Source organism: Hippoglossus stenolepis, chromosome 20 (assembly GCF_022539355.2).
Source record: "Hippoglossus stenolepis isolate QCI-W04-F060 chromosome 20, HSTE1.2, whole genome shotgun sequence".
NCBI lineage: Eukaryota > Metazoa > Chordata > Actinopteri > Pleuronectiformes > Pleuronectidae > Hippoglossus > Hippoglossus stenolepis.
The window spans coordinates 15,076,418-15,100,198 of record NC_061502.1 but is presented as its reverse complement, the minus strand read 5'-3'; the positions used below and the strand labels follow the sequence as shown (position 1 = coordinate 15,100,198).

The following is a 23,781-nucleotide window of genomic DNA, read 5'->3' as shown; positions in this document are numbered from 1 at the left end:
TGTAGGCACTAAAAGTAAAATAAGCTTTACAAGTTTTTGTTCTTTAACCAAAATCTGTGCTGTCAGAGAAAAATAATCATATCAATATTTTGTGTGACAACTCTTCGCCTTTAAAACAGCACCAGTTCTCTGTACACAGAAAACTACTACTACGAATAATAATGAAGCATGACCATGCACCAACACGTGCATATTTTGACCGTCACCATTACTATACTACATTATTTGATTTTATATTTTCTATATCTCTAGTATTTTAAGTTTTATTCTTGCACTGTTTTCACTTTTTTTAAATACACTTACATCTGCTGTACCAATGATTTTACAGGCTATGTTAGTTTGCTTATATTATATATCTTTAAATCTGTATTTACATTTGGCTTCAACACTCTGCCTCGGTTAACTGTATCTTTCAATCACCTGATACCTCAAATATTTGTATTGTGAACATCCCCATTAGCACGTACTTCTTTACAGTGACAGCTTTGTAGCGGTTCTGGTGGTGAGACTTTCATCTCGCTGCAGTGAACTTATTCTTGACTAATTTTGACCTGTTATTAAACTGTTGTGTGTGATACTGGATGCCTACATTTCCCTCGGGATCAATAAAGTCTATCCATCCATCCATCCATCTATCCCATATCTATTTTTATATCTATTTTTATATCTATTTTTATATCTATCTATCTATCTATCTATCTATCTATCTATCTATCTATCTATCTATCTATCTATCATAACTCTGCACCTTAGCATATTTGCACTATTGCACACACTTGCACTATTGTTTTTCTTTTTTTCTTTAGGTGTATATATATATATTTTAGATATGTATATTTTATTTTAATTTTAAATTTTGATTGAGCATTGTTATAAGAGAGCCTGTGACCCAAGCATTTCATTGCAAGCGACTGCTTAATGTTATCGTTGTGCATATGACAATGAACTCTTGAATCTTGAATCTTGAATCTTGAATCTATCTAGCTGTCTATCCATCCATCTATCTATCATTATAGAAGGCTGGCCATACAAACTCTGGAGAAAGTCTGGGCTCTAATCTATAAATAATTATAATAACTCAATAATATGAATGCTTTAAAGTCCCTCCAATGATCCCCATGCATCACACTGTGGAGAATTGGCTCCACACCCTGAACCACGAGTTTCTCTCTCCTCGCCACATCTCTTACTCTTGAATCCAGAGCCCTGAACATCCTGTGGAAAGGCTCCGGGAGCCTCCACCCAGCCGGATCTGGTGTGCTGACGTGTCGGCTCCTCCGCAGCCCACAGTGCTCATGCTCCAGCGGGCGAAACCGACACCGCCAACAACAAAACTGCCAGCATGGCAGCGAAGCACTTCTACCGACAGGGCTTTTTATTACTTTTATTCAATTTTATCTCGACCGCGGCCCTGGAGAAACGCTTCTCCGACCTGAAGAGATGCGCCGACGACGAGTGCAGCAGTAAGTTTGATTTGTGGGTGGAATGGGACTTGGAGGAGGAGGCTGCATCTTCAGCCTCCACATCCCGGTACGCAGCCATAAACTGCGCCGTATCTCTCCCGACCTGTTGCCGGTCGATGTGTGCGGACCTGACAGCCCTGCCGCGGCTGTCTGTGATGCTAACGAAGCGATGCCCTGCTCCCTTTTTAAACAAGGGGGGAAAGCTAACGTTAGCAGTAGCCATTAGCTCGGGAAGGTTATTCGCTGTGTTGGCCGGTTGCCTGGCAGCTCGGGCCTGCGCTGCTAGGCGGATGTTAGCAGCTGATTAGCCACCGGCCGGTGCTAACGTAAAGGTGCTACACTGGTAAACAGTAGTTGCACATGCTAACCCTGCTAGCTTCAGTTGTTGTATCTCATGTTTTTAACTTGACAAACACTAGAATTAGCAAACTTCAAAATCACTTTCACTTTTGGGTCATGTGATGTTCATGTCTGAACAGCTGGATTGAAACAAGCAGAGGAGAAACCTGAGGTTGTCATCACCTTAAAATGTAAACAATGTTAACTACAACAACAAAAGGCAGGTTTATGTGATGCTAAATCTACCAAGCTGGTGTAGTATCATCAGGGAAAGTTAGTGTTTAGCCATAAAACAATAAAGGCTGGGGCAGTAAATGATAAGATAAAGCAAAGTGGGGAAGGTGGATAAGAAAGTTGGGTTTTCATTTTCTCATTTTATGATCAGTAGTTTTTCCCAAGAAACCAAATCTTGTGAAGGAAGGAAGAAAGAAAAGTATACACATCCATACAAAGTGAAGAAATGCATACAAAATATATATAAAAATAAACGAATATGTACGACAATATGCCTACTTGTATATAAAAAACAGTGTTGCATCAATTGTTAAGCCATAGACTAGTTTAGCCATGTCTTTTCTATTCTTACGACCTAAGTTGCAGCCTTTAAAATGTGAAATGTTTGTTTGTTGTGTTTATTTTTAAAATGTTTATTTTTCTTTTACAAATGTGGACCCTTCTAATTCTTCATCTTCTGCTCTCTTAGTGCTGCTATGTCGGGGGAAAGCATTGAAAGATTTCTCGGCACCGGATTGTCGATTCCTGTCCTTTAAGAAATCAGAAACTATCTATGTTTACTACAAACTTGCAGGCAGAAGGACTGACATGTGGGCAGGAAGTGTGAGTATCCGTGATTAATAAGTCCTGCACATCACCTGGGTTGACCTATGCAGTTGTACTAATCCTCAACATGTTCTCCTCTGGTTTGTGTTTCTAGGTTGGAAATATCTTTGGCTATTTCCCAAAGGACCTTCTTGCAGTTAACCACCTTTATACAGATAAAGAAGTCGAACTTCCCGCAGAGGTATGAAGATATTTTCTGGCTGACTGAATTCATTTTACTAGTTTGATGCTAACTTTCAAAATAAATTCCCCTGTGTATATATATATTTTTTATCATTTTTTGTTTCGTCTTCTTTTCAGGAAACAGATTTTGTCTGTTTTGACACTGGATTTGATAAGTTTGACAATTATGACATAGATGTACTCTTAGCCTCCTTCGTGGAGGAGAATAGCAGAGCAAGTAGGGGAACGTCTGACCAAATCCAAGTGGCAGAGGACACTCCAAAAGAAACACAGCCATTTGAAGAAGAAGAAGAAGAAGAAGAAGAAGAGCAGACTGAAAAACAAACTGAGCAGCAAGAGAATGTAGATCATCTTGATCCTGATGATCAAAATGCCTCTTTACCTGAGCTTGATGTGGAAAATGAATTGCCTCCTTTAGAAATAGAATCTGAAACAGCCACACCTGATTTTATTGAAACAGCCGAAGAAGTTGAGCAAATCAAACTAGATGAGTCTGTTCCTGAAAATGTTGTGTCAGAGAGGAGTGAACCCAAAGATACACTCCCAAATCCTGAAGTGGAATCTGTGGCCAAAGACGAGTTTGTTCCAGAAACGGAAGCAGTCTCGGTTACTGAGGGAACGCAAATCCCAGAGTTGAAAACTACCCTGGGAAACACTTTTGATGCCATCGTTACTGGTGAAGAAACCACTAAGAGAGTTACACCGTTTGAAGACGAAGAAGAAGAGGAGGAAAACAAAGAGGTGGACGATAACTCCAAAGAAAACGTTGATGTTATACAAGACACTCCATTACTGTCTTTCACTGAAAAAGCCATGAACACTCCAGCACCTGATTCCCTCCAAGAGCATGAAGCTCCTCCAGTAACACACGAGGATGAACCTCAAGCTGCTGAGGAGAAGAACATGTGGACGTCAATTGGAGATGCAGTCTTTTCAGTTGTCACGGGGGGAGAGATGACAGCACATGTGAGTTCAGACGAAGATGATGACGAGGAGGACGAAGAAGAAGAAGAAGAAGCTGCTGCAAAACCCACTGAGGATTTTGAGGAAGCAAAAAAAGATCTCGAAGAACCAATGATTATAGAATCTCCCAAAGAGCCTGAAATCATAGAGCAAGTTCTTCAAGATCCTCCTGGTTCCAGCTCTGTACAGACAGATAAAGAAACAATCAGTGATTCTGAGGAACTTTTGTTGGATAGTGACGATGAGGGTGAAATAGAAGAGATCGAACATGAGGAAGCAGAGGATGAAACATTAAAACCTTCAGCTGATACACCACAGATACAACACCCGACAGGAGCAAATAAATTATCAGATATTTTATTATCACAAAAAGATACCTCTGCCAATAATGAAATAGAAAAATCTGACATTAAAACAACAGATGAAACCATTAAGCACAAAGAAGAGGAAGTGCAGGAGGTGTCCAAAGATTCTGGAGTCAATGAAGATGTACAGGACAGTAGCATTGCAATGGAGAATAGACTGGATTTGGACAATGTGCCAGAAGAAAACAAGACGGTGGACGATCGTGTATTTGTCAGTACAGAAACTGAAACTCATCAGATCCTTTCCAATGAAGAGTCGAGGGATTTAGATGTCGAAGACGACATAAAGACAGTAGACGACAGCTTACCTGATCGGTTACATGAATATTTATTGGCAGATCTTAAGAAGCATATCCATCAACTAGATTTATCTGTTGTTGAACCAGAGATTCATGAGGAACCACATACAGAGGAGCTGGAGGAAGAAAAACCTGAAGAGCTGGAGGAAGAAATTGTTGTGGTGAAAGAAGAATTACTTGAAGATGAAAATGCACTTCCGTCCGAACAATCAGATAACACAGACTCTGACAAGCCTGCTCTTGAACCAGAAACTCTGCCCACTGCGTCGACTGTAGAGCCAGTGTACAGCGACAGCGTGATGAGACTGACGCTACTGCGAGACCGCTTCTCAGAAGAATACATGGCGCGCGTCCAAAGGCGTCTGGGCCTCAAAAATCTCTTCAAAGTGGAGGCCATGTTCTCTGATCTGGACACAGAGTTGCAGGCCACCCGTCAGTCAGATTCAGGCACGACGCAAGACATAGAAAGTGCTCTAGAGGAAATCCTGGAAGCCTCGGAAAAAACCATCTTGGACGAGATTGAGAAGATGCTGGACGGACAGAATGCAAAAAATGTTCAGGACCCACATGAGGACACGAGTAGTGTGGATGAGGAGACTGAAATACTGGATGTCTTCCAGGAGCTTGCATTCAGTTTACGACAGAAGTATTCAACAGCCAGTGACAGCACACCTTTAGCAGCAGATATGGACCAGGGTAGGTTTGATTTGTATTATTTTATCATTTCAATTCAGTATCTGATATAGATAAAAGCTGTAGGTTTGACTCCCCTGTGATGGCTGCAGTCAGACTGATTTACATGTTCTATTCAAACAACTGATATAGGCCTTTCAAGTACAGTGCCACAGCAGATATTCAGCTCTGAATTGTCTTTTCAGGCCCAGTAAGACCAACATCTTGTTTACTTAACTATCCCAGTTAAATCTACGTCCAGCTGCAGTTTACACCTGGCAGTCAAAAGTGTTCTCAATAACATATCAGGATATAGTTTCACTTCCCTGCCAAGAGTGAATTGCAAGAATTGCTAGTACGGCAAGATACACATTAATGTTGGGCCAGGCAGCCAGAGAAGATGATGCACTGGTTATTTGATACCTGGCCCTTTTGGACACTAGTAATCTTGTCCTACTTTTGAATCTATTCAGCTGCACTCAACTTGTTTGTTTTTCTGCAAACTTGAACATGCAGTCCCTTAGCTAGCTAATGTGAAACAGCAGCTATTTGAATCTTTGCTTGACAGCTCACATTTTTTTAAATATGTCTGTAATTACCAAGTAGAAAATCTTTACTTGCACATGTCATTAGGGATGCACTGACGCAATCTGCTAGCTTGATCTTGGGGCGATAAAACCAGATCACGTGGGAGTCGAGTGTCAGCCAGACAATTCAGCAATAAATGCAGCTTGTCAGTTGTGTCATAAAATCCAGTGTTTCTGCTGTGTGTTAAATTCATTAACTCATGCTAACTAGATTGTTTATAATGTGCATAGTTAACCACGTCCCCGAATAACACCTTGCTGTTGCTGTTGTGTTTTGTCTTTTTACTCTAGATGGACATGAATTGAATGTTACTGAGGAAACGCTCCCCATTGTTGAGGAGGAAAAGGTTGACATCGTTCCTGAGGCCGAGAGAGAGCAAGAAAACATCACAGCAACAGATCATGAGGAAAGAGCAGTAGAGACTGAGGAGGAGCAGATAGTTATGGATGAGGTGCACTCTGGACCCGATGTCAGTGTGGAGGAGGACGGTGGACATTTGAATCAAAACAAAGACAATCAGCCGGAATTCAGTTCATCAGACGACATGCAGAAGGTCCCACAAGCCACTCTGGAAAATCCTTTAGACGTGGGCGTTGGTGTAGAGGTGGAGCCCTCGCCCTCAGGTTGGTAAAGAAGATGGCATAAGTCTTTTCCTTTTTTTTTTATGTCAAACAATAATTTGTTTTTGGACAAACCCGTACATTAGATCAGACATTTCTACTCAAGAATCCTCTCTGGATGAGACAATCAACCTCAAAGGAGAATTTTCTCTTTGTCCAACAAGCACAAACTAAGTTATGAGTCAATTTTGTTCCCTCAGGATCTTTGGAGCCATTGGATCCAGTGTCTGAAATTAACGAAGCAGAAGTGGGATTATTCTCATCTGGATTATTTTACATGGGCTGCATCTTTTCTATCGCCAGCAGTAAAATTGTGGAGTGGACAACTGTGGTAAGTCTTAAAGAATTACACTACACGATGTATACACTAGCTCTGTCTGCTTATTTCTCGTTACTCCTGTTTGTTATTTTTAACATTTAAATCCATTGACCCACTGCATCATATCTCATCACATCTTATCATATCCACGATAACAGGATGATGATTTTGAACAAAAGTGGGTCATCCATTTTGATAAGCCCTCATTTGTCCGGTCTGCAAGGACACTCAGTATTAAAATGGTCCCCTGCCAAACCCAGACAACATTTTTTTGTGCACTATGGTGGTGAAAGAAGTACTTATATCTTTTACTTAAGTATAAGTAGTCCTGTAAGTCCTGCATTCAAATTTTAATTTGAGTAAAAGAAAGAACTTCAAATTCGCACTTGCGTATTAGTGCTTTCAGTAATTTAACTTAGTTGCTCTCCACCACTAACCATCAAACATTCTTAGGCACACTATATCACACTATATCATCATGATCTCCTGAGTCCACCTATGTTTGTCCAAACGTGTTTGTCTAGTTCACCCCTGTCCGTTTGTTTGTTGGTTGCTTTGTTTGTAAGCAAGAATACACAAAAACAGCTGAACCGGTTTCTCTCGAGAGGCAGGTGGAAGGATGCAGTATGGGTCAGGGAAGAATTACTAGCATTTTTCGTGCGGATCCAGTTTTATGGGACATTTGTTTCACTTCCTCTAACATTGGGAGGTTGGGCGTTTGTCAACATTTTCACTGGTTTCCCAGGGAATATTAAAAACAGATCTGGCATAATAAGGGAACTGATTTCTATGAGTAGGTGAAATCTTAATCGAGACTGTTGGCCTGAGTTCCTAGTTTTCATGTTTTTCTTCAAAGTAGAAATAAACAAGTAATGCTCCCAACAACAAAGTACCTCACTGGCCTCTTTATAATCTTCTGCAACACTAGATGTTGCACAGAACCGTCCTCTTACTCCTCTGAAAGCATTTCAGGGCACAACTTTAAATGTAGATTTTATTTTTTTTTTAAAGAGAGGCACAGTTGTCTGGTATTTCCCATGTCTGTGAACGCACCACGGGCCTCCCCCCCTCCTCCTGGTTGAGGCTGAAGTTCATCAGTGATCAACACACTGAGCTTCCTGCAGACAGCAGCTCCTCCACAGCTCCTCCAGCGGCTCTGGTTTCACCACAGAGAGCCACGGAGTCACCACAGGACTCAGACGGATCACAGGCAACCCGCTGTCGAATTACTTTCGCTTTTAAATTGCGTTTTAATCGCTTTTTAGCTGCTGACACTTAGCCTCCAGCTAAGCTAGCACCTCCAGTTTGTTGGCTTTTCTGGGTTTTTTTTGGCGGTGAATGGGATACGACGACTCACCCTTCGCTTAATTTAACCACCGGCCTCTTTTTATCAACTATCAGCAATGTTTGTAAAAGACGTGCGTTTTATGTCTAACACACCACGGGGCTTTAAACGTTAACGTTAGCCTAGCTTAGGGAGCTAGCGTGCTAGCAGGCGAGCTAACGATCTGTCAAACTAGCATCGCGTCGTTGAGGCTTTGTTTTTGTTTTCAAACGCTGAAGATGGAGAGCGACGCGTTCTCGGTTCGACCTGTGATGGAGCCGGATCAGGTTTACGTGTTTTTTCTCACGCAGCTGCAACACGTAAGTGGGAGAAACTGAGCGAATCCAGCTGCTTGTCAAGTGTTTATTATGCTAACCCGACCTGCTGACGTGTTAATCAGCACCGATGCGCACTGACTGGAAATCCAGCTACTTATTTACGAATTCTCCAAATCTCTCTGGAGTAAATACTTTGTCAATAAGTTTGCTGATAGAAAGGACTTTTTTATTTCCAAAAAATAGTTTATTAGTCATTCCTCTGGATAGATCAGAGTTTTAATACCTTCAAAAACACACTATGATTACACCCTCACCCTTGTGCACTATTATGGTGAAGAACTTGCAACTGGCACACAATGTTTAAGACAACTTATTGATCCTCAGTGAGGTGTATGAATATATTTGGCCACATAGTTTGTTTGCTCCAGTCTGAATTGCCACATGCTCGGCTCAAAGGTTCCTTGTGGCTGGAGCGATCCACCGAGCACGAAAACAAAAACCTTCATTATCAGTGGTTCTGCGTTAATATTAGGATCTGATTTGCTCATTGATACCAGTTGGAAGTGCCTCAGTCTTTTGGGCAGCATGCAGCCATTTTTGTAATTGCAGATTTAAACTGTAAAATCAACCACATCTTGAAGAAATGTGTGAAAGCAGAACTTGGTTTCCTGTCCTGCAGTAACCCTTCATAGTACGTTTGGTGTTGTAATGGTTGTGGTAGTTAGTGGCAGGAAACTTTTTGCTGGTTAGTTTTGTAACCTGAGACAGTTCTTGTGTTTTATTTCTACTAAAATGATATTTCAGCAGTCCTAGTTGTGCTATGAGGACATAACTTTGTTTCATGTTAATCCTCTGATACTTTGGTAGCTTGTCTTCTCAGTGGTGTGATTTGACTAAAGAATCACGCATGATTTTGGTTAATGAATACACACAAGCTCTGTGTAGGGGTACATGTAAATATTGCAAGTCGGATCGAGTCAGCAGACTTGATGTATTGACTTATTGTTGTCATTTATATTTATATCTGTGTTTGTGCTTTTTTCCCTCCCTCCTGATCGGATTGCTTAAACGTTGTGGTTGTTGTTCTGTCTCTTCAGATGATTTCCCTTTTGCCAGACGAGTGGAAGCCAGGGGAGACGTTGTACGGATGTCCCTGGCAAGCGGTGGTCTTCACTGCTTTGGTTGGAGTTGTGACCGTCACCATCTTCTTCTGGAGAACTGTGTTGGCAGTAAGTGTTGAGAATGTTGCTATTATTATATGTGATTGATTTGCCCACAGTGTTTTGTTTTAATAAGGTTTAGTTGTTTCATTCCACCAGAACTTAACTTTGGTTGGATATAATTTCCTTCTCTGGATCACTGTTGGACTATTTACACACAATCCGTCGACATATGTGGTGATAGTGCTGTGACAGTTACATTAAACCGTGTTGACTTATTGCTTTTCTAACTCTTTTAGGTAAAATCGAGAGAATACCTTGGTAAGTTTTTACATATTTTCTTTTTCACAAAATGCATTGGGTATGAAACCTGACTCATGACCTAATGTTGTTCTTTGTGTTGCTCTTTTGTGTAAAGTGGATGAAAAAAGGCTCACAGAGCAAATCCAGGCTCTCAAAAAAGAGAAGAACGATTCTCTCACCAAGATGTCTGAACTCCAGAAGCAGGTGAGCTACAAGAAAAACGTGATGAGATATCTATGAGCTACTTTGGGAAATGATTTTGTTATTATTTCAAACTTATTAATTGTTTATTCCCTTCTTTAAGACTGAGAATCTGAAGGAGAATCAAAAGCAGTCAAAGGAAACAGTCGGTTCTACAATGAAAAGGATGCAACACCTGGAGGTAAGTGCCAACGAACGTTGGATTTGTTTTTCCGTATTTGTTTAGTATGTTTTTATTTAAAATTAAGGTTGCTGTGTCTTTAACTGGTTTATAGATGTTGAGTGTTGGGACAACAAATAAAATCTTCTTTTTTAGTGACGTTTCTCATTAACTTTGTGCAGAGTAAAGTTTTGGAGGCAGAATCCCGAAATAAGCGGATGGCTGAAGAAAAGAATTCATATGTAAAACAACTCGAAGAGGAGCGGACACACTCTAAGGAATATGAAACCAGGGTAATTGTTGAACATTATTTTCCTTCCCGGTATCATTTTAACCGTCCTCTGAAACTTGTGATGTTTTAATCGTCTTTTCTTTAACAGGTCGAGAGACTGGAGAAGTCAAATGAGAAGCTGCAGCTCAGCAGGAAAAAGATCCAGGAAACGCTCTCGAGGGTACAGATCATTTTCACATTACACTTTAGGATTGTTATAAGCTTTTGGTTCCATTACATCTAATAAATTGTTTTATTTCCTCCACAGACTTCTGTTCTCCTTGATGAAGCCAAGATTCGTGAAGATGCCAGAAAAGCTCAGCACAAATGTCTTGGGAAAGATTATGCAGCGCTGAAAGAAGAGAACAAGACGGTGAGAACACCTGCAGCCTTGTTGAATATTTTGATGATCAATTAGACTTGTTAATTTGTTATCTCAGTCAGATTTTGTTAACATACAATTTCACTTTTTTTTTTTACATTGTCTCTTTCTTGAAAAGGCTACTTTTTTGTTTCTAAATGTAAATGAATACTGACTCAGTTAAAACTCTTAACATTAAATTAATTTAGAAACTGCTTTTGTCGATTGTTACAGTTTAAGACTACTATAAAGAGCTGGGAGGACAAACACAAGGAGCTGAGTGAGCAGATTAAAAGTTATCAAAAGTCCCAGAAGGAGCTGGAGGACTCTGTGGTGCTCAAAGATCACAACGTGGAGGTCAGTCTGGGTTTTTGATTTCCCTTGATCCTTAACTCCCATCAAATTGGCTCACTTCACACAAAAATGTTTCCTCGCAGGTGCTGTCTGAACTTCTGGCAGATTTAGACGCTTGCGAGCTACAAAAAGGTGAAACCAAAGTTTTAGCCAATGGTGAAGTAGCATCTGGTGAGTCCACAATACAAACTATTTCATGTTAAAGTTATGTATATTTGTTTGTGTTTAATGGTCTTTCTGTGTCTTACAGATAAGAAAACAGTCGTAAAGAACAGAATCAAACAGATGATGGATGTTTCCCGGGTAAGACGTCAAATTAACAATTAAAACTCAGTGTAGTTGATGTTTATTTCAGTTTTTTTTAAACGTCATTTACACAATTTATTCCCAGGTGCAGACCACTCTCACAGTAGTTGAAGAAGAGCGAGATCGCTTCATGACTAAACTACTGAACGAGGAAACGACGAGAAAGGCACTGGAAGGTGTGTAGATCATGTTGGAAATGCAGGAAAACAAAACTGCATACATTTGCTTATATATGCTGTGTTTATTTGACTTTCTCCCCGCGTCTCACTAAACATGTTGTTTTTTATTTTGTAAAAGAACAACACCAGGAGCTGGAACATTCAATTGCAACTTTAAAAAGCACCAAAAGCCATGTTGATAACCAGTTCAAGATCCTCCAGCAGAAAAATGAAATCATGGTTGAAATGTACCAACAGAAGGAAAATGCTCTACAGCAGTAAGTTATTTAATAATAATATAGCACACTATCCAAAAACTATTCCTTCAGTATTAAATTTGACTTGTTGTTTCACCATTTTGAAGAATAAGCTCCACTGGCCACCTCATGAATAAAAAGCACGTGCCTTTTCAAATGTAAAAGATGTTTGTGGTCGCCCTGTTCACCTCAACGGTTCAAATACGCGTGTTTCTGTGGCTTCGCAGGAAATTAACGAAGGAGGAACTAGAGCGACGCAGCAAAGAGAGTCTGCTCTCGGAGGTGGGAGGAAAAGCTGTGGAGGCCGAGGAGCAGGTCAAAGTTTTGAGGCACCGCATTAATGAAATGGAGGACCAGATGAAGAAGACGGAGGACGTCTACAAAGAGCAGGTAGACTCTTCATCAGTTCTGAAATGAGCCGGTACAGAGAATAACCTTACTGAGACCTGAGCCCTGACTGAATGTCTTTTTCAAATTTTATTCTTTCTGTCTTTTTTTTTTTAGATAAAAGAGCAGGAAAATAAAACTCACTCAAACTGGGTATGTTCTCCCAAATGCCAAATTACTGCACATGCATATTAAAGCCTCACTAAGATTAATACTTTTGAGTTGTTTATTGATTGTTTAATTGTCTCCAGGTGAATGCTCGGAATGCAGAGAGAGCTCTGAATCAGGAGAAGCTTGAATCATCAAAGCTCCGTGAAAAGTAAGAGTTGGCAGAATTTACAAAAGAAACATTTGGAGATTTGACAGTGACAGTTCAACTGTTTGGAAAATGGTTAGTCAGCCAAGTTCACATTTCACGACTTGCCGTCTTGTGAGTCTTCCAGTCATTGAGTTCACGATGGCCTGACGACAGGGGCTCTCACTCACTAAATGATCTTTGACCAGAAGAACTAGTATGTCCGTTCTCTGTAGTTGTCCCAGATTCTTTTAGATATTTAACTGCGTCTCTGGAAGAGTTCACACACATCAATTTGGCCGATTGAACTCTGATTTGGTTCAGCTCCGGGGCTTTTGTTGGCGCGTTCCAAAATGTGTCAGCAACTGGAAAATCAGGCTAATAATTGTGTTGACCGAACAAGGCATTATTTGCATCTAACTGAGTTTTTCTTTTTTTTTTTTTTCACCCCTTCTCAGGTTGGCTGTTTTAACTTCGCAGCTGAATGAGCGTCGTGCTCCTCTCTTCAGACCAAACCCTGGACAAGCTGCAGTTCCTCGCCAAGGTAAACAAACCACTACACTTTACAGCTACACGATAAATCAGTCTATTTTTTTCTTGTATTCTATTATGAATAAATAAGAAGCAGGATTTCAAATCGTTTCCCTTGTCCCTTCACTGGACTCGACTCTGAGAACCCTGCGAGGACGACCTCCTCATTGCACAGATTGTGATGTATTGCGAGCCGTTTCTTTTCCTTTAGTAAATGGATGGTTTGGTCATAACAGGTGACTCATACGGGCCCTCTCCTGTGAGTGGGGGTGCACCATCCCCTCCAATAATGATAGAGGGTCCCAGACGCCCTCCCTCTGCCCCCGTGGGGCGAAGAATTGACCCGTATGGTGAGTCCCCATGGACTACGTCACCCTCTTTGTCACCACCGCTGGACAGCATCCCTTTGCTTCAACCTTTTTAGGCTTTTAATCTCTTGTTTTTCACTCCTGACTTTCTTTTCAGTTCTTTCACCTTCAATTCTTCCTTTTTTATTTCTTGCCAGTGTTTTGCATCCTTTTCTATTTCTGCTGTTAAATTTAAATCCACCTCTTGTGTTTTTAAGGGCCCTGAAAACCACTGCTTATTTAAAGTAATGGGATCCTACATCAAAACAGTTTTGATGATGCACATTAACAATTGTTTAACATGTGTATTTTGATTGCTGTGTATGAGTCATGAATTCAATTTGAAAGCAAGTTTTTCAGGGGCTTTAAACCATCAGCAATGCTCTGTTCCTCTCACTGTCGTCCTCATGAAGTACCGATGATCAGTTCTTTGCCCTCTTCATACTTATATTTCTTCTTTCTCTGTGTCCTCCCTGGAAACACATTATCCACAGTGCTGAGGGTTTCTATTCTTCATCACAACTTATTTTTCGTCTCTCCTCAGGCTCTCGACCTCCATCAGATCCTCACGGTCGTTACGCTGAGAACAAACACATCTCTGGGATGGGTATGTCTCCTGAGGTCTCTGTATCTGAAAAGCTTCATCGTGGCTTTTAATTTGCTTTTAACGCCGCTGTTTGTTTCTCTTTCAGACTTGATGGGTCCCCGCAGCTCATCGCCCGCCAACATGGATGGACCTGTAAGTCATTTTCTAAACAAATCAGACATTTATTCAATACGTGACGGCCTTCTGTCTATAGACTCAGAGTTCCTGTCTACATGTCCGATGTGTATGTCCCAACTCTGAAACAGACACAAGCAGTAGATCCACAGGTTAAAGCAGAGACTCAGGCTGAGGCCTCCACAGAGAGTCCAGAGCCAGTGAGTATAGAGGCCGTCCGGTGCAGGTGCTCGGTGTGAAGTGAACGCAATCACTCCGCCTCCTCTCCCCCTGGAGCTGGATTTGAATTTGGGAAGAGATTAATGGCATTTTGCATCACTGGGGCCGGGCTAACCTTTTGGGCTGATTGTGTTTCCCCTCTTCTCACGGGACTAAACGAAATCAGTGATTCTTTTCATCAACACTGAACGTGAGCTGCCGTGTGTTGTTGCAAAGTGTGTGTCAGAGGTCAAGTATTCGTGAATGTGGGTTCAATCAAGATGTGTGGTTACTGGTTGTGTGATTTGGCCTCGGTTAAATCCACTGATGGGAGTAAACTGTGGTTTGTGGATCTCCTAACTGCATGACTAAAATTTTAAAGCATCTTGAAATCTCGTGAAATCACAGCACCTTTTTTAATTTTCTGCCTTCGTTTGTATTTAATCAGGGACCTGGATCCTTCATAGCGTCTCCAATCAGGGACTCGCCTGGTCCCATGATCCAAGGACCTGGCCCTGGACCCCATGACCCGCTCCTCCCTCCCGGACCCCACATCCGCCTGCCACCACCCGGGCCTTACAGACACCCGCGACCCGGCCCCTACCACCTGCCGCCTGGTCCTCTTCCTCCAAACCTACCTCCTCTTCACGGGCCTCCACTACCAGCTAATGGACACCCAGGTATGCCTGGACACCCAGGTATGCCTGGACCAATGGGAGGAGACTTTGGGCCTCGCCCCGCCAACGGACACGTGTTCCACCCCAGGCCTGGCCCAGGTCATTTCATTGATCCTAGGGGTCCGCTACCACCGCATTTCCGTCCTCCTCCACCTCATCACTTTGGACCAATGCCTCCACCACACGGTGCGTTCAGCTCATCAACGATTTGTGATCTTATGGAGTAGTTGATAAATCATGAATTCCGTTTGACTTTACAGTTTACTACAATATTCTTCATCTAGAGAAGAGTGACAAGCTGTCTTTAATATTTGTACATTTGTCCTGCTCAGGTGTCCGAGGGCCCATTGGACCACGTCCACCTTTCCATCCTGACATGCGCTTCCCAGGACCACGTGACCACATCAACCCACCAATGGACCTGCCCCCAGGTATCCCACCCCATCCTGCACATCCTGGTGATGCTTTCGGTCAGGCTCCACCCCATGCCCTCCACAACTCAGCGGGCGCTCACAGCGGCCCTGGGCACGACCCGCGCGTGAGGCCGGAGGCCCCGCAGGACTCAGCAAGGCCAGCAATGGCCAAGCCTTAAAAATGCCAGCTGCGGCAGAGAACTTGAATTCCTCATTACCCCCAAACGCATCACGTTCACAAATCAGATCCGGTCCAAACAAAGGTTATGATTATTTTCATATTTCAATTAATGAAATCAAATAAAAAATTAAAAACTGCAATGATGTTTGTTTTAAAAAAAAAACAACATGGTCTTGGCATTAAAACAAGAATTATGTCTGAAATTGATTTAAGATGAAAGGGTTGCCACTGTTCTAAACAACTTATTGTGCAATAACAGTTTATTAAATGCCAGAAACTTTTTCATTTGTGTTTATCTTTTAGAAAAATGGCAATGATTTTTTTTTTTAAAGGGGCAAATTGTTTTAAATGTCATTTCCTGTGGAAATTATTTTATGAAAAGGAAAAAAGGAGAGATTTTAGCTTCTAGCATTTCAGGAAAACCACAATTTTCCCAAAGCTGTTGCTTTAGAACGAACTGTAAAGCAATGTGTAATTTGATGGCCAGATGTATAACTTATTTTACTATGTTGGTAGAACTTTTATTAATAAAGAATGGGAAAGTAGCCGGTGTTTTCTTATCAACTGGTCACAGTTCACTTAAAGAGGATGTGTTTTTACACATGCTCCATATTACAAAGACGGGGAAAAAATAAGGCATACATCTGCTCTGCTCCTGAGATAAGGGAATTTATTTTGGAAAAATAATCTTTTGTTAAATCGTTCAAATGCTTTGAGTTCCACAAATTCAAATCCACGTATCTCCACTGTGCTGAGATTCAGACACAACTCTTGAGCTGTGTATTTTAGAACGTGGAATATATTGGTTTTATTATTTAAATTTGTTTATTTCCTATATTTCATAAGCACTTTGTTTATTAGGATGATTAGGACATTGTTAGTTGATTTAAACCAGTCTAAATGCTGAGAGCAGAAATACATAGAGAAATAAACCTTTAATATTTTATTGTAATAATGATCCTCAGCAGTCTGTCATGTTTGGAGTCTCTGGATGAAATCCTCCATTAAACTGCCTCATTTATATTTTTTATTTTATTGGAAATTAAAACGTAAATGTTTCATACAATTTCCTTCAATCTGTCAAAGAAACTAAAACACTGTTTCCAGTCCTACCACTTAACACACACACAGGGCGTCTGTATATTCATCAGGTTGTTATTCTCTCACTTCATTATGACGTTAGAAAAATAAAATCTGATATCAAATATTTCAATGTGGATGTTTTAGTGAAGAGGAAACAGTTACATGCAGCTTTAAAGAAAGCTGCATGAAAGGGGGACATGATTTTCAAAATAAGAGAAGTAGAAAGATCCTTCAAAAGTCAAAGAACCCAAATAGGATTCATCGCCTCATTCAGATATAACATGAAGAAAAATGTTAGTGATAATCATCTGAGCCTGAACCAAAGACTCGCACTGTTCAGAGAATACACATCCACAGCATGCAAACCATGCTCCAGCCATTTTACACTTTTACACTTTAGGCATTTATAAAACTTTATGCAACAGGATTTAAACAGAACAAATTCAATACATTCTAAATCATGAACACCGACATGAAGCGACCGTCAGAACTGTGGTTTGATTTCATTGCTACTGGGTCATTTGGTGTGAAATTCTTACTTTTAAATGTAATTTTGCAAGACATTTTTCCATCAGACTTCAACTACACTGAAAAATCATGACTGTAAAAAAGGCAATGACCAGAAGAAAATGTAGAGGCCTCTGATCAAAGACACCTATTTTTATATTTAACATATAATTGCACCATGTAATATTACAAATGCCACCGCTGAATTGAAAACCCATCTGATGAAACATCACAGTTATGGAGTCTGGAGCCACTAGGAATACTTTAGTGTTTTAAATTTCATTCATTCCTATTTTTATGACAGCTTGAATTTAAAGACAACTCCTGCCAGTCAATATTTTTGTCTATTAATCCAATAATAACATGTAATGCTAAAGGTGTCGTAGACAATCGTCCCCCAAACCTACAACTGAACGCTACACTTACTTGTAGCTGGTTAACATCGGATGCTGGTGGAGACCAAAACCGAGCTAACAGGAGAGGAAATATTGTACATTCATTCATCAGGTGGCCAGAAGCGCCGCTCCACATTTTTACTAACTAGTTTACCATCAACTTTACACGTTATAATATATCAAGAGGTCAATAAATCAGTTACTGCAGGTTAATATTAAAGAAAGCCTCAAATGTTATTTTAGAGCAAAAAAAATGTGAGATGGATCATTTATAGAAAGATTTGTGAAATAAGAACAACAAAGTGTCATTTATAAATTTCATAGTTACATTTTTAATGCTTTCATCAGGAGTAAATAAGATTAATCGTAATTAATTATGTTAATACACTTTAATTTTTTAAATGCACAATTTAAGTGCTAATTTAATTAACTAGTTTCAAATCTTTTTTTCATTCACCAAGTTATTATTTGACTATAATTTTCTCACACTCAGACAAACAAACAACCTCTGTCACTCCGTATTATTTATTCAGCGAATGACTCTGCAAACTCTGTCTCCGCTTCTCCAACAGGTTTAGATTTGTTTGAAAAAAATTGTTGCTTTTAATGTTTCGCTGAATTTGACGTCATTCCGAGGTTCAATGTCCAACGAGTCTGTTGAGTATCAAACTAAGCACCTGCAGTGGTTTTTCCGTTGTGTCTCTCATTTCCCAAAAATCAGAGCGAAGGAAGACTAGAGATGAGGTGGTTTAATTGTTAAAACATACCACTGCTGTATAAAACAAAAAAATCTTGAGAAGAGTTTTCTGCATTTGAAGACAAAATCAACGAATATAAAAATGAATAACTAATGTGTCAGTCTTGACCTGATGTGACGAATGTTTGGCTCAGTTCCCTTTGCTTTCTTCAAAATACTCCGAGGTGGGAAAGAAGTGACAGCGGCCTGGATTTAGTATTGCTGGACGTGATGAGGTGTAAATGGCGATTAAAGGTGCAAAGTTGGAGGCCGTGCGGCGTCTTAGCTGTCCTTGTGTAAAGTCTGGAGAAGATGGAGATAAAGTGGTTTCTTTGTCAGAAGCTGCAGTTTCTTCCTCTTGAAGTCGGTGGGTTTCTTGTACCTGAAATTGAAGAAGGTACAGTTTGTGCTTCGTGGTAGAAAACACACAACAGACCTGAAATATTTTTCATTTAGAAAAAAAAAAATGAATGCAGCAGTCGACTCACAATTCAATTACGATGGGTCCCGGTTTGATCTCGTCCAGTTCCATGAAGGCAAAACACTTTGTGCTGGTAAATCGCTTTTTGGGTTTGTAGTGCTTGAATTCAAAGAAGATAGCAGCTCCTGGGGAAAAAACAGTTATAGACAATGATTAAACTGCATGAATATAACAAGAGAATAAAAAGTGATGACAGCTTTAAGACTCATTTATTGCTCTTAAACTCACTTTTGAGGATTAGAACCTTGAGAAAATCGTCATGGCATTAAATGATGAAAGGAATTTAGAGATGTTATTCATAATTTAACCCTGTGTTTTCATGCTGCTATAGTTGGGGCCCCTTATGGCCCCTTCACCTCCCTCAGTGCGTTGTATAAGCACGCCGTTATCTCAAAGTGTCCATTCACTACAGGGACCGTATTTGGCAGCTTCATTATTTGGCCTCTTTAAACTTTATTTTGGAACGTCCCCCATCTGAGCACAAACTCAACTAACTCTTTAAACTAGATGAGGACACTGGGGACCACATCATTAGGTATTTATCGTACATAAAGATGGACGACGTGTCTCCACTTCCTCCTCTTGTGTAAAAGTGAAACCAACAATATAGGTTGCGCCATCTTGCGCTTTTGGCGTCATTTGGAGCCAGAGTCTGCGCAGTAGTGATTGTGGTGGCTTCATTATTAAATAGCCAAAGCCATTCGAGCGACAGTGAACGTGGGACTTTTGAAATCTCTGGGGAAGTCTGAGTTTTACCTTTTGCTAATTTCTCCACGTGTCTCTGGATCTCTACCTCCACACCGAAATGAATGTAGGTGTCCTCCTTCCTGGTGGCCACAGGTGTGTCCTGCACTGGGTTCAGATCTAAACCATTTGAATCTGCAGGGACAGAAATTGAGGGTAATCTATTTGCATTTTATAGTTATTTTAGACGTTTGTTCTGTGGATTTTAAGAAACCCAGCCATCATGTAAGTCAAACGTGTGTTACATCTATGTGGGATCGATACCTTTAACACTAATGGTCATGTACGGATCGATGCACTGCCCGGCGTCCTTCAGGCCGATTTTCTCAATCGTTATTGTTAGAAGCGACATCCCCGGTTCTGAAGGTAACCGTGGCAACAAGGTACCTGTGAAGGACAAAGGGTTATGGGCATTAGCGGTTACCATAGCAATACGTGGTGACATCACCTGTATGCTTTTAATCATTTGACGACAGGCTTTAGTGTTAAGTTACCGTTCAGGTATTTAAAAATGAATCAGTTATAAAGAGCCTGAATCTCAATACACTTCCTGATTAGCATCTGTTCCACTGGCGTTCGCTTCTTACTGAGTTATAGTCGCTAACTTTGCTGTTAAATGCTGGACAGGATGTTCACACTGAAAACAGATGGCTGCTGGAGCTGAGCACGCCCAAGACGGAAAGTTTCAGTCTGTAAAGCCAAAGCAAAAAGCTGAGAGTAGCTCAAAGGCTTTGTAAATATGAGTTGGGTGATAATTCTCAGTGTATTTGTCACCATCAGCAATTTAAAAATATTGATGAGAGCATCTCTGATCTGAACTGTGGAATCTTCTACTGTGCTCGCGTATGAATTTTGACCATATTGGCCACCATAGCCTGTCTGATTCTTCAAAATAACTTTTGAACGTGGATCTGGAAAAAGGGGAAGGTCCAGGAATCTTTTTTCCATTCTACTAAACATTGTGAGATAAGGCGTTTATCTGATAAGGTTATCAGCTCTCTGTTGGTGAACAAGAAAATGAAAGTCTATAAATAGTATGTAAATAGATAAACCCTAAACCATACAATCAAAACAGCAAGTATCTAATTTTAAAATGTATATGCAAGCTTTTTAGTCACAAAAGAAAAACATTATCTGTCGCGCAGAAGAGACGTCAGATACCGTCGGTTGATAGAAGCCGTACCTTGCGAAGCTGCAAATGAAGCGGGCAGGCAGGAATGAGCCATGAAGCCATGCACAGCACCGACAGAGAGAACACAAAGACACACGGTCAAACAGCCCGCACAAACCAGACAAAATCACACAGCCAGACAAACATCTGGTGGACAGACAGTACCAGGGGCTCGCGGGGGGAACGCCTCCGTCGACCCTGCTCCTGCCGCTGCATCCTCCTCCTCCTCCAGCTCCAGGTTCTCCTCTTCACCTGGAGCGAGGATTTTCCTGACGAAATGAACAGTGAATGAAAAGTTTAAAAATCAATGCAGAACAGAAGATCCTACACTTTCTAGCTTGAGACTCATTGTGTGATGGATATTTACTTTAAGGGCACCGGCTGGACATCGAAAGGAAACTCTTTGTTGTGCGTCAGTAGATTTTTAATGACTGTTGACAAATTGAGAAAGATACACGTAAGAGAAACAGTCCACAGGGATGTGAAGAGCATTAGCTGACAAGACAAACACCTACTGGTTTCCAGTGTCTTCAGGTCTTCTAACTTGAAGTCATCTTTGGACTGTGTGCACTGCAGGACAGAGGAAGTAACAGTTTAAATTCAATCATCAATCAATAACTTCTATTTCTGCAATGATGATTTTAAGATGTTTAAATCAGATTATGATTTACTCAATGTAAGTTTGGATTTCCGAGCTCAGTATTTCTAAATCTGTGTATTTTCATTCAAGCTTTTGTTTCATTTGGGGCTGATGTAAATGTAATATCCGATTGAATACAATATTCTCTATTTATCTATTTGCTCATTGCTCATAAAGAACGACACAAACCTGCAAACTGGCACTTCTCATTTCCAAGCATGTTGAAATCTTTCCTAACGTTTTCTGGCAAAAGGGAGAAAAAAGATAAGGAAGTTTAGTTTATGCAAATCACCGGACTTTCCCGTCCGCAGGTTAACGAGGTGTAATGATTACCTTCTGATCCTCTGTGAAGTCGGAAGGGCCTGTCGACTGGACCTCTTTCTGCAGCTGCCTCGCCAGACTAAATCCACCAATAAGAACACAGTTAGAACATTCTACACAATGAAACTCTGAAGGATGCCTCTGATGTTAAACCACTGTATGTGATGCATGTATCTCTGGGCCCCCTGGTGGTCAGAAGATCGAGAGATTGTGTGTGAATGCAGGAAAAATTCCTCTACATTAATGAAACCCACCCACAACAATGAGAGGGTGTGGATGACTATTTCTCAACACTCTGGAGGAACACTGGCCCGTTTCTGGGAAAGTGTTGGTCGGTTACCACCCGCCAATAAACGGAACAGAGAAGATACCACGCATCAACCTGGTGTTGCACTACCTCCAGGAATGGTGCAGCAACACAGTAGATCGCGGTAATGCAACTTGACATTGGTTGTCACCAGCCAATTAACTGGACAAAGAAGAAGAATTTTCCAACAGTGGGAAGCAGAACACAGTAGGGACAGTTATGCAACGCTTTGGATGCACACTGCCGTAAAAACCTCAAAGAAGAAGAACAAGAAGGGGCGGTAATGCACCATGGGCGTTAGTTGCCATCTACCAATTAAAGGAACAAAGAAGAAGAAGAAGAAGAAGATGTTGAAGTTAAAGTGGAGATCAAGGGCACCTTGACGTTGGTTGTCCAATTGTTACAGGGTAACAAGAGATACAGTAGATGGGGGTAATGCACCTTGATGTTGGTTGCCACCCACCAACACACCGAACAAAGAACAAGAAGAATTGTGTTTCTTTTTCTTTTTTGATCCTAGTCTCCTAGTTATTTGAAATAACTGTGAATAAGAAGATAAGAGAGAGATTTTGTTTAGAGGCAGGAAACATTCCTCACTACACCCATGACAATAAGAGGGCGTGGCTGACTATTTCTCAGCAGCCTTTGATCTTTGATGGTACGGGGTACATGCGTACGTGAGCATGCACCTCTGCGCCCCCTCGTGGTCAAGGAGATCAAACGTGAGCATGTAGATTTTTTGGGGGTATTAGTGCAATTACAACTCAATCACTAATAAGCAGACAGTGCAGACGACAGCTGGAAATAACGGTGAAGGTGGAGATGGAGAGATTTCGCGTGGAGGCTGGAAACATTCCCCCTCCACGCAGATGAAACCCAACAATGAGAGGGTGTGGCTGACTGGTTCTCGACACTGTGGAGGAACACTGGCTCGTTCCTGAGCTTCAGACACATCATGACACACACCGTGCACGGGGGGTTTCTCCATGGCAGCCTCGTGCTCGTGCAGGAGACCCCCACCCCCCAACCACACACGCACACACACACACACACACACACAGTGAATGAAGCTGCGGATGCAACACGCGCGCTCCCTCTGCAACAAACCGCCACATCACAGATCGTGGATGAGGAGCCGCGCACTGACCCACAGCTCGGAGCTAAGTTCGCCGGGAAGCACCGTGCACGGACCCCGATGCTATCTCCACACACAGAGAGGGGAAGGGGGGGGTGCGCAGAGCCATGACACTTACATGTGATACTCATCTATCGCCTCCACCAACTGTCCCCACGAGTCAAAGTCCGTGGCTTTCTTGAAGCTGCAGAGCCACTTCTGCACCGTCTTGTTGACATCGGACATGTTGGCGGGGGCGGGGGTTCTCGCGGCGCTCTCAGGGCAGCATAGCCGAGGAGGAGGCTCATCCACGGGGCTGCGGCGGCGGCGGCTGAGGCGTCGTCCGCCAGGTTTATCTGCTGCTGCAGCTCCGGAGACTCACACTCGCACACAGACACACACTCTCACACACACTCCGGTGACACTCCGACCAAGCCCTTTCTGTCGGATTCACCCGGACACAGAGGAAGTCCCGCCTGGAACTCGGGGGTGCGCGCGATTAGGGACGCGGGGTCGCCCGGTTGAATCGAAGCAGTCTGTCTTTAGCACAAATGTTTTAGTGGTATTCAATTTAAACGCAAATTATTTTATTTTTTAAACTTTGTACAGCTCATTATATTCACATTAAATATTTTTTTATTTGAATTTATAATTTTTAGCTCTTTTATTTATTGTCATTATCTTGGTCTGTATAAAAACTCTTGTTTTGCACTAGTTTTATTTTTATTTATTTTAAAGGGGAAAGTGT

At 41.4% G+C, this 23,781-nt stretch overlaps 2 protein-coding genes across 6 annotated transcripts; one reads left to right on the top strand and one right to left on the bottom strand.

Moving 5' to 3' along the window:
* The first annotated feature begins 1,194 nt into the window (after positions 1-1,194).
* On the top strand, positions 1,195-16,079 carry mia3 (MIA SH3 domain ER export factor 3). Of its 4 annotated transcripts, XM_035143461.2 has the most exons (28): positions 1,195-1,463; positions 2,506-2,639; positions 2,737-2,823; positions 2,943-5,148; positions 6,003-6,335; positions 6,533-6,663; positions 9,351-9,482; positions 9,713-9,734; positions 9,832-9,920; positions 10,021-10,098; positions 10,260-10,370; positions 10,458-10,529; positions 10,617-10,721; positions 10,944-11,066; positions 11,147-11,234; positions 11,314-11,366; positions 11,455-11,545; positions 11,667-11,805; positions 12,012-12,174; positions 12,289-12,324; positions 12,423-12,490; positions 12,925-13,010; positions 13,234-13,347; positions 13,889-13,951; positions 14,037-14,083; positions 14,197-14,265; positions 14,712-15,126; positions 15,273-16,079. In XM_035143461.2, exons 1-28 carry the CDS (start codon positions 1,343-1,345, stop codon positions 15,530-15,532), a joined length of 5,436 nt encoding a protein of 1,811 aa, XP_034999352.2. In that variant the 5' UTR covers positions 1,195-1,342; the 3' UTR covers positions 15,533-16,079. The 4 variants fall into 4 exon arrangements, with proteins under 4 accessions (XP_034999352.2, XP_034999354.2, XP_034999353.2 ...); XM_035143463.2 differs by lacking the exon at positions 13,234-13,347; XM_035143462.2 differs by lacking the exon at positions 14,197-14,265.
* A 465-nt stretch (positions 16,080-16,544) lies between these two features.
* aida (axin interactor, dorsalization associated) lies at positions 16,545-23,509 on the bottom strand. Of its 2 annotated transcripts, XM_035143465.2 has the most exons (11): positions 23,173-23,509; positions 21,625-21,691; positions 21,481-21,534; positions 21,167-21,221; positions 21,019-21,082; positions 20,817-20,920; positions 20,664-20,672; positions 19,745-19,867; positions 19,493-19,615; positions 18,744-18,861; positions 16,545-18,637 (listed from the first exon to the last, which is right to left on the bottom strand). In XM_035143465.2, exons 1-11 carry the CDS (start codon positions 23,277-23,279, stop codon positions 18,538-18,540), a joined length of 924 nt encoding a protein of 307 aa, XP_034999356.1. In that variant the 5' UTR covers positions 23,280-23,509; the 3' UTR covers positions 16,545-18,537. The 2 variants fall into 2 exon arrangements, with proteins under 2 accessions (XP_034999356.1, XP_034999357.1); XM_035143466.2 differs by lacking the exon at positions 20,664-20,672 and having other exon boundaries at positions 23,173-23,508.
* Positions 23,510-23,781: the final 272 nt, after the last annotated feature.

Coding starts and splice junctions, on each gene's coding strand:
- mia3 (XM_035143461.2), top strand. CDS start 1,343: ATGGCAGCGAAGCACTTCTACCGACAGGGCTTTTTATTACTTTTATTC. Junction 10,530..10,616: donor TCCAGGAAACGCTCTCGAGG/GTACAGATCATT, acceptor TTTCCTCCACAG/ACTTCTGTTCTCCTTGATGA. Junction 11,546..11,666: donor GACGAGAAAGGCACTGGAAG/GTGTGTAGATCA, acceptor ATTTTGTAAAAG/AACAACACCAGGAGCTGGAA.
- aida (XM_035143465.2), bottom strand. CDS start 23,279: ATGTCCGATGTCAACAAGACGGTGCAGAAGTGGCTCTGCAGCTTCAAG. Junction 21,535..21,624: donor ACTTCACAGAGGATCAGAAG/GTAATCATTACA, acceptor CCCTTTTGCCAG/AAAACGTTAGGAAAGATTTC. Junction 18,638..18,743: donor GGACCCATCGTAATTGAATT/GTGAGTCGACTG, acceptor CTTCAATTTCAG/GTACAAGAAACCCACCGACT.